At 35.1% G+C, this 11011-nt stretch overlaps 1 protein-coding gene across 1 annotated transcript in view; it reads right to left on the bottom strand.

Moving 5' to 3' along the window:
- The window catches only part of LOC108637620 (contactin-5-like), a 21809-nt gene extending 21312 nt beyond the window's left edge, over positions 1-497 (bottom strand). The window contains exon 1 of the mRNA XM_018058930.1: positions 451-497. Coding sequence (XP_017914419.1) covers positions 451-497 — 47 coding nt within the window. The remainder of the gene's footprint in view (positions 1-450) is intronic.

Below are 11011 nucleotides of genomic sequence, written 5' to 3'. Positions count from 1 at the left end.
CCATTTTGGAAAGCTATTGGAATCAACTTACAAGTGAGAATGGTTATTATACATTGTATATGGTCTGGAAGAATCACTCAAGAAATGGAATGGAGTAGAATTATTTAAAATCCCAGAGAAAATTCTTGCGCATATCACAAAGAGTAATGTACACTACTCTTATAGTGGCATTTAATAAAATTTTTAAAGATGTAATCTACCAAAAATGAAGTGAATCCATTGAAGTGTACAGTTTGAAGAATCTTGCCAAATGTATATGCCTATTCAACTATTGCTTCGATTAGATTAAATTATGATACAGACATTACTTTCACTCTTACAAGTTTCCTTAGGCACCTCCTTCCCAATCATCCTCACCCCTGTCCCAGGTGATCAATAATCTGACTTTCATATTTTAAGATAACTTTTGTCTTTTTTTAACTAATGTAAATTGAATCATATAGTCTGTACCATTTCCGTACCCTTTCTGTGCTCTGCACGCTCAGTCTCTCAGTCATGTTTGACTCTGTGACCCCGTGGACTGTAGCCCACCAGGCTCCTCTGTCCATGGGATTTCCAGGCAGGAATACTGGAGTGGATTGTCATTTTTCTCCCATCTTTCCAACCCAGGGATAAACCCAGGTCTCCTTCATTGGCAGGTGCATCTTTACCAACTGTAACCTTTCTAGCCAGGTTTTTTCTCTCAAAATAACATTTGAGAGATCAGCCTATGTTTCTATGTGTATCAATTGTCCATTTCTTTTAACTGTTGACCACTTTTAATATATGTATAAGCTACAATTTGTTTATCCAGTTACCTGTTGACTATTGGACATTTGGGTTAGTTTCAGTTTTAAGTGATTATGAATAAAAAACAGTTTGTACATTCATGTGTAAGTTTTTTGTGGACACACAATTTTATGTCTCTTTGGTTAGTAACTAGGGTAAGAATTTCTATACTATATAATAAGGAAACTGTATGAAAATGGCCAGACTATTTGCCTTAATAATCATATAATTAACACTTCCACCAACAATGTATAAAATTTCCAGCTGTTTTACATCCTTGCAAAATGCTTAGCATTGTCAAGCTTTTAACTTTTATTCAACATGAATATCCACACGTTGTAGCACTATTTGTTTAAGATAGTACTCTTTCTCCATTAAATTACTTGGCATTTTTTTATGACAAAATAATCTCATTTGTGTGGGTCTGTTTATGGACACTCTTCGTTCCATTAATTTGTAAGCCTGGCTTAAGCCAGTTCCTCACTTTTCTGGTTATTAACACTTTTAGAGAAAAATTTGAAATCAACTGTGTTAAGTATTTTATGTTCAGTCTTTTTTCTACCAATTGTATCGGCTATTCTGTGTTCTACTTTTAATGCACATTTAAGAATAATTTGCTAATTGAAGTTTCCTGGAATTTTAACTGGATTTTGTCAAATTAATGTGTGAATTTGGTGAGAACTGACATCTGAATACTACTGAGTCTTGTAATCAATATGTTTCTGTGCGTGCTCAGCTGTGTCTGACTGTTTGCAACCATATAGACTGTAGCCTGCCAGATTCCTCTGTATGTGGAATTCTCCAGGCAAGAATAATACTAGAGTGGGTTGCCAGTTCCTTCTCCAGGGGATCTCCCCAACACAGGGATGGCACCTGCATCCCCAGTCTCCTGCATGGGCAGACAGATTCTTTTCCACTGAGCCACCTGGGAAGCCCCTTGAAATCAATAAACTCAGTGTATCTCCTCAGTTATTTAGACATTCTTTTATTTTTCTTCAGCAATACTATTGATTTTTCAGTGTATATACCTTTTAAATATTTTGTATGATTCATCCATAAATATTAATTTTAGTATTTTTTGGTAGATTTTCAACATAGTACACATATATACCTATTGCATCTGCAGGGTATGGATGTGTTAGATCCTTAGACATGTCTGACTCTTTGTGACCCCGTGGATTGGAACCCACCAGTCTCTTCTGTCCATGGAATTTTCCAGGAAGAATATTGGAGTTGGTTGTCATTGCCTTCTCCAGAGGATCTTTCGAACCCAGAGATTGAACCTAGGTCTCCTGCATTGCAGATTCTTTACCATCTGAGCCACCAGGGAAGCCCTTACTGCATCTGCAGAGACAGTTTTAATTCTTCCTTTCCTGTCTCTAGGATATTTTATTTCTTTCTATGTCTTATTTTACTGTGTAGGATCCCCATTAAAGGTTGAACTTAAGCGATTAGAGACAACAGAAAGGAGACACACCACTTTAGTTTTCACCATTTAGTATGACGTTGAATTTTTTTTTTCCCTTCTTTTTTTTTTTTTTTTTTCGTAGATACTCTTTGGCTGAGGAAGTTTTCCTCTAGTCCTAAATTGTTGAAAGTTTTGTTAAGTATGTTGAATTATGTCATATGCTTTTTATGCATTAACCAGGAGGAATGTAAGGGTCTTTAATATTTCATTCATGTGACAAATTATATCAATTCGTTTTTAAGAGTTAAACCAACTCTGTATACCTGAGGTAAATCCCACTTGATCATGTGTATCATTACTTCCTTACGTGCCTGACAAAATTCATCAGTAAAGCTGAAGCTACACTATTCAAACTTTTTGTATTGGGGAAGTTTTTAAATAAGAATTCAATTTCATTAATAGGCAATAATTCATATTTCTCCTGTGCCAATTACTCAAATTATGTCTTTTAAGAAGTTTATTTAGTTTAGTTGTGAAATTAAATGTTAAACATTCCCATCCTGTTGTTTAATGTTTTGGAATAGAGATGCAGTGATATTTCCTTTTTCCTGATTGAACTGATATTTGAATTTTATCTCTTCTTTTTAATGTTTACCCATTGTATTGACATTTTCTAAAAGTCAGCTATGTATTTCATTTTTCCCCAGTCTATTCATATTCAATATCATTGAATTCTAAGTAATTAAACTCCAATTAAAATAAATAAATTTATATTAAAAATAATTTTTCTGTACTTTTTCTTTGATAATTTGGTTACTTAGTTATGTTTTTTGAATTTCCAAATATTTGGTGACTTTTCAAGTGATACTTGTTTTATGGCCTATCATATGGCTAATCTTTGTGAATGTTCCATGAGTAGGTTTTTTTAAAAGTATATTCTGTAGTTGATAGTTGTAGTGTTCTTTAAGTATAAATTATGTCAAGTTGGTTAATAATTCTGTTCATGTCTCTTGTTCTTTACTGATTTTCTGTCTTTTTATTCTTGTAATTGATATAAGCATCTGAATGCAGAGTTCCAAAGAATAGCAAGAAGAGATAAGAAAGCCTTCTTCAGCGATCAATGCAAAGAAATAGAGGAAAACAACAGAATGGGAAAGACTAGAGATCTCTTCAAGAAAATTAGAGATACCAAGGGAACATTTCATGCAAAGATGGGCTCGATAAAGGACAGAAATGGTATGGCCCGAACAGAAGCAGAAGATATTAAGAAGAGGTGGCAAGAATACACGGAAGAACTGTACAAAAAAGATCTTCACGACCCAGATAATCATGATGATGTGATCACTAATCTAGAGCCAGACATCTTGGAAAGTGAAGTCAAGTGGGCCTTAGAAAGCATCACTATGAACAAAGCTAGTGCAGGTGATGGAGTTCCAGTTGAGCTGTTTCAAACCCTGAAAGATGATGCTGTGAAAGTGCTGCCCTCAATATGCCAGCAAATTTGGAAAACTCAACAGTGGCCACAGGACTGGAAAAGATCAGTTTCCATTCCAATCCCAAAGAAAGGCAATGCCAAAGAATGCTCAAACTACCACACAATTGCACTCATCTCACATGCGAGTAAAGTAATGCCCAAAATTCTCCAACCCAGGCTTCAGCAATACGTGAACCGTGAAATTCCAGATGTTCAAGCTGGCTTTAGAAAGGCAGAGGAACCAGAGATCAAATTGCCAACATCCGCTGGATCATCAAAAAAGCAAGAGAGTTCCAGAAAACCATCTATTTCTGCTTTATTGACTATGCCAAAGCATTTGACTGTGTGGATCACAATCAACTGTGGAAAATTCTGAAAGAGATGGGAATACCAGACCACCTGACCTGCCTCTTGAGAAATTTGTATGCAGGTCAGGAAGCAACAGTTAAAACTGGACATGGAACAACAGACTGGATCCAAATAGGAAAAGGAGTGCGTCAAGGCTGTATATTGTCACCCTGCTTATTTAACTTATATGCAGAGTCCATCATGAGAAACGCTGGACTGGAAGAAACACAAGCTGGAATCAAGATTGCTGCAAGAAATATCAATAACCTCAGATATGCAGATGACACCATCCTTATGGCAGAAAGTGAAGAGGAGCTAAAAAGCCTCTTGATGAAAGTGAAAGAGGAGAGTGAAAAAGTTGGCTTAAAGCTCAACATTCAGAAAACAAAGATCATGGCATCCGGTCCCATCACTTCATTGGAAATAGATGGAGAAACAATAGAAACAGTGTCAGACTTTATATTTGGGGGCTTCTAAATCACTGCAGATGGTGAATGCAGCCATGAAATTAAAGGATGCTTACTCCTTGGAAGAAAAGTTATGACCAACCTAGATAGTATATTCAAAAGCAGAGACATTACTTTGCCGACTAAAGTCCGTCTAGTCAAGACTATGGTTTTTGCTGTGGTCATGTATGGATGTGAGAGTTGGACTGTGAAGAAGGCTAAGCGCCGAAGAATTGATGCTTTTGAACTGTGGTGTTGGAGAAGACTCTTGAGGGTCCCTTGGACTGCAAGGAGATCTAACCAGTCCATTCTGAAGGAGATCAACCCTGAAATTTGTTTGGAGGGAATGATGCTAAAGCTGAAACTCCAATACTTTGGCCACCTCATGTGAAGAGTTGACTCATTGGAAAAGCCTCTGATGCTGGGAGGGATTGGGGGCAGGAGGAGAAGGGGACGACTGAGGATGAGATGGCTGGATGGAGTCACGGACTCGTTGGACATGAGTCTGAGTGAACTCCGGGAGATAATTATGAACAGGGAGGCCTGGCGTGCTGCGATTCATGGGGTCACAAAAAGTCGGACACGACTGAGCGACTGAACTGAACTGAACTGAACTGAATTGATAAGTTACTAGAGATGCCTATTACTTTATTGAGTTTCTGTCCTGTCTTTGCGACTGATAGACTAATAGAGAAGAGTGTTAATTTCCAACTATAATTCTGATTTTGTCAATTTCTTCTTCAATTACTATCAGATTTAGCTTTATATATTTTAAAGCTTTGTTACTAGGTACATACACATTTTAGATTTCTAATGTCTTGAGAAATTAATCTTTTTAATACTATGACGTGCCCATCTTCATATTAGGTAACATTTCTTGCGCTGAAGTATACTTTACCTGATGTTAAGATAGTTGCCTTAATTTCCTTATGATTAATAAACATATCTCTTATCCTCTTGACTTCAACATATATATTCTTGAAAGATAAGTATACAGACACATGTAATACACATTTAAGGTGGGATTCTTTAGGGTCTTGCTTTTCCATCCAGTCTGAGTAGTCCACCAATGGTTTGATTCAGTGAATTTACATTTAATACAATTATCTATGGTTGGATTTGAAGTCTAGCTTTTTTTTTCTGTTTCATCAGTTCTGTCTTCTTTTTTTTGGCCCTCTTCCCTTACCTTGCTACTACTGCTAAGTCACTTCAGTCGTGTCCGAGTCTGTGTGACCCCATAGATGGCAGCCCACCAGGCTCCCCCGTCCCTGGGATTCTCCAGGCAAGAACACTGGAGTGGGTTGCCATTCCTTCTCCGATGCATGGAAGTGAAAAGTGAAAGGGAAGTCGCTCAATCATGTCTGACTCTTCATGACCCCACAGACCACAGCCTACCAGGCTCCTCTGTCCATGGGATTTTCCAGGCAAGAATACCAGAGTGGAATGCCATACCTTATTTTCCATTAATTACTTAGTTTTTTTATTTCATTAAAGCCTTTTATTAATTTATAGCTATAGCCCTATATTAATTTTGTGTATGTATGTTTGTTCTAAAGCTTGGAATATGTATCTGACAATATTATGCTCACTTGTCTACCTTCCCACCCTTTGTGTTATTTTGAAAATATATATTATTTATACATTATAAACTCTCTACTACATTACTATTATTTTTACCTTAAAGAAAAGAGTAGATATTAAGAATTTTAGAAATGAAATAGACCAAATATATTTTATACTTATACCTGCTTAGAAGGAAAAAATGATATCTAGCCTTTCATTCCTTTGTGGGGATTGGAATTTTGAAATATTATTAGTGCTCCTTCACCCTAAAATATGTTCTTTACCATTTCTTATAATGCAATTTATTACAACAAATTACTGAGAATTTCTGTTTCTGTTTGTTTTGCTTTTACTTGATAATGTTTTTATTTTGCTTTCATGCTTGAAGAATATTTTCACCAAATATTCTATGCAGACTTTTTGCCAATGCAGACACAGGCAAATAGTTCTATGCAGACTTTAAATTTTTTTTCTGTCACTTTTTTTTTTAAGTAATTAGTTTATTGTGTGTCTTATACTTCTTATATTTCATTGAATGGTATCAGTACAGTTATACTTTTCAGTAATTTGGTAACTGTTGGTCATAATCTTCAAATATTTTTAATACCTACCCCTATCTTCTAGAACTAAAGTTCCATATATATAAGATAATTTAATGACTTTTCTGTAGGTTTCTGAGGCATAATTTAATTTTTTGTCTCTCTCTATATTTCATAGAGTCAATCTTTAAGTTCATTCATCTATTTTCTACAGTGTCTAACAATATTAAGCCAAACAAGTAGAGTTTAAAGTTTAGTCATAATATTAATATATTTGTAAGAGCTGTTTTAAAATGCTTTTTTTGTGAATATATCATACCGGATATTTCTGTGAGTGCTTTTATTGACTTAATTTCTTCCCGTTTATAGCATATTTTTTGTGCCTTCATACTTCTAACCATATTTATTATAAAAGTTGCTATACACTGTCAAGTACCTGACTTTAGCATTTGTCCTTAACAATTGGTAGACTTTGTTCTGACATCAAATTTACTTGCAGTTCAGATTAATCCTTCTGAGAATTGTTTGCAGTCTTTGTTAGGGTGTGTTTAGCATAGTCTTTGTTTTGTGCTTATAGGTGCTCAATCATTTCTGCCTCTTTGTGACCCCATGAACTGTGGCCCACCAGGCTCCTCTGTCCATGGGATTTTCCTGGCAAAAACACTGGAGTGGATTGCCACTTTTTCCTCAAGGGGATCTTCCTGACCCTGGGATCAAATCCATATTTCCAGTGACTCCTGCATTGACAGGCAGATTCTTTACCACTGAGCCATCTGGGAAGGTTTTATTTTAGGAAAAGGTTAATTCTTGTCCTAAAACTTACTCTTTTTTAGGATCTTCAGTGAATTACCCATTTGCTCAATAAAGCTTTATCGTTCTGATTGGTTAGGGTTTTTAATTCTTTCAAGTCTTCAATATCTAGTATTTTTCATCTTCCTGGTAGTTTTTCTCCGTTAGTTTTTCTTAGGGTATAAAGTATCAGTTTATGTACACACTGCTTACTATTCATCAAAAACTCAATGGTATCTCACTGTAGATTTGAGCAAGGCATTTTCTGTGTTGCTCTCCCTTTCTGTTTTTCTGCCCTATACATTTTTCATCACTTCGGCCTCTGCTATTCGTTCTGTCTTTTCAGTGCACTGAGACGGTTGTGCTCTTAGATTCCTCCTCCCTAGGTCAGTTTGTAGTAAGTGCTTTCTGGAAGAAAGCTGGAATGATGCACATTAGTTTTCTATTTATTAAACAAAATAAACTACAACCACTCTCAACCAAGGCTGTGGAAACAAAAGGAAGTCATAAATAACTATATATAATATGAATCTAGCAATATTTTAAAATTAAGAAAAAACAAAGGATATACATATATATGTATAAATGCATGCATGCATACATACATACATATCATAAGATAATTTTGTTAAAGCAAATCACAAGGCTGATAAACAAATACTTAGGCTATTGATTCCTCACAAAAGGCAGGTAGGATTGATGATACATGACTTCAAGATTATTGTTACTCTTTTTACTGTTTTGGGTCTTAAGTTTGTTGCTTTATTCTCAAGAATTCTTTTGTATTAATCATATAGTATATTAAAAATGTATAGACCAAAAGTATTTTTTATGTATTCTTAAACATAATTCATAATTCATGTGTTTTTAAACATAATTGCTATTCTTTTCCAAATGTTAAATTTGATAGATAAATAGACCTTACTGGAACATCTAATTTCCTATTTATATTCATTTTGTCATCATCAGGTTCTATAATCATTATTTGCTTATGTGATGGAATTTCTAAGATAGTTCATTTTTAATAATATATATCTAAAATAATTTATATGAAATCATTCATATTTTCCTACCAACCTATAAGGTAATATAGGTTTTCAATTTGATCTTGGAAGTAAATTGATTTCTGACACATTACATTAAGTTTATTCATCTCTACATTAAATAACTACCCAGTTAGTTAGTCTACACTTAAAGAATTTAATGCAAGAAGGAAGTACCACTGAAAAGAAAACTTGGTTCTTTAATATGAGGACAATCCCTTCTTTATATTACCTTCTCTCATCTAGATTTCTATATTTTCCATTCAGCAAAATACAAAATTACTGAACTAAACACATTTTTCATGACTTTTATTTTTCTTTCTCTAATCTTTACATCATTTCTACCTTACTTTGTGTTTGGGGCCTTAATAAATGGAATTATAGCTGACCCTTAATTATTCACCTAAAAACATACTGTCTCAAATAGTAATAATCAAAGTTAAATTTTTCCTTATCTATTTACCTACATTTTTAATGCCTTAATTTTCAGTAGTATATTCATTGATTTTCTGACTTCTGTTTGATTCATTTTAGCTGCTTTATTTTGTAACAAAGTGTTAATTCTTATGCAGCACTTCATTCACACTCCCAAGGGAAGAACCCAGCATGAATAGGAAAAAAAAAAAATTGTGAGATGGCAAGACTATAGGATAGACATGAGTAGACTCAGGATATGAAATAACAGGGGGCATGTGAAAACACTTCTGGTAGTTGGAAGACAGAATTCCACTTCAATGGCATAAGAAGAAAGAAGATCTAGGAAGGAGAAAATAAAGAGAATATCACTCTTAAGAGCAATTGTGCTCAAATGGCTGGGTGCGCAGTTTCAAGAGTTTGCAGTATATTCATTAACTTCTTCAATAAATTTTTTCTGAATCCTCACTATATGATAGGCCTGTGTTAGAAGTGAAGATCAATTAAATAACTGATACAATGCATTAGGGGATTTATGACTTAATTAAAAAGGCCAAAGAATGAACTGAAAGGGAACATGAAAGTCTGTGTCTCAGTCGTGTCTGACTCTTTGCGACCCCATGGACTATACAGTCCATGGAATTATCTAGGCCAGAATATGGGAGTGGGTAGCCTTCCCTTTCTCCAGGGGACCTTCCCAACCAAGGGATCAAACCCAAGTCTCCCACATTGTAGGTGGGTTCTTTGCCAGCTGAGTCACAAGGGAAGACCAAGAATACTGGAGTGGGTAGCAAGAATGAACTCCTGATGCTGCTGCTGCTGCTGCTGCTGCTGCTAAGTCACTTTAGTCGTGTCTGACTCTGTGTGACCCCGTAGATGGCAGCTCACCAGGCTCTGCCATCCCTGGGATTCTTCAGGCAGGAACACTGGAGTGGGTTGCCATTTCCTTCTCCAATGCATGAAAGTGAAAAGTGAAAGTGAATTTGCTCAGTCGTGTCTGACCCTCAGCGATCCCATGGATTGCAGCCTACCAGGCTCCTCCGTCCATGGGATCTTCCAGGCAAGAGTATTGGAGTGAGTTGCCATTGCCTTCTCCGAACTAAATGATTCAAATATAAAAGGCAAGAGTGTTAAAAGAACATAGTCAAGAAAGAGTGTTTTTACTAGACTGGAAGGTAATGGAATGCAGAAAAGATGAAACATAAAGTGAGCCTTAAGGATTAGAAAAATTTATCCAGGTAGCAAAATATATATTCTTGGCAGTGAAATCCATAGGCATAAACACAGAAAAGCAAGAGATAGCATGTCCGATTGATGGGACATCATATAATCCAGTGCATGTTACACTGCATAATGTGTGTAGAAAAACACCAATAAGCTTATGAAAAGTGCAGGTTTTCCCTTCAAAAACAAAGATTAATTCATGAGTTCCAACGCTGCTTACTTCCATTTTTACTTTCTTGTATTCTCAAGATTAGCATTCTAAAATGTTCACCTCTAAATTTTTAGAAGCTTTGGAAAGTAAAAATTTTGAAATGCATGGCTGAACACTTATTTGGAAAGATTTCTGTATGCAATGATATACACAAGCTATTATTAAATGAAATGTGAACATGAGCCTAGTAGTAATAGTAACTTTTTAGAGGCACTTTGGACAGCCCGTGTTTATTTTTATGTTGTCCATGACACTTTAGGGGAAATCAAATAATTTTTGCTGTTTTAAATTGGCTTATAATCAAGGATGAGTTATTCATTTTTTGGAAGTACATAGAATTTTTAAAATATCTGAGAATATGGAAAAATTTGAAATCTACTTAATCTTATACTATTACTCAGAAAATTTCTCTTCAATAATAAACTGAAATGGGGCTTTTATTTAAAAAGAGGACTGATTTTAGCTACACTAAGAAAATGAGTAGAAATGTCAATTTTGACAGATAAGGTAGAGGCAGTTATATTTTTCCTTATTTTAGTCTGTTGAAATAATATCTGCTCAAATATACATTTGATTTTCATGTAAAATAAGCAATTCAACTTGAAGACAAAGGAGCTTTTTCTTACTAATGTTGTACCAAGGATGGCACTTTTCCTTTGGTTCAAAAATATCTCTACTAATAACAGTAAAAGACTATGAAGCCCCATTGAAATTTTGACACAGGATTTTTGTTATGAACTGTCAAACTGACAAGATAAAAATGCCTCCAAAATGAAGCTCTAGA

Source organism: Capra hircus, chromosome 15 (genome assembly GCF_001704415.2).
Source record: "Capra hircus breed San Clemente chromosome 15, ASM170441v1, whole genome shotgun sequence".
Taxonomy (NCBI): Eukaryota; Metazoa; Chordata; class Mammalia; order Artiodactyla; family Bovidae; genus Capra; species Capra hircus.
Note: the sequence above shows the minus strand (reverse complement) of the source record. Positions and strands in the feature narration are given on the sequence as shown.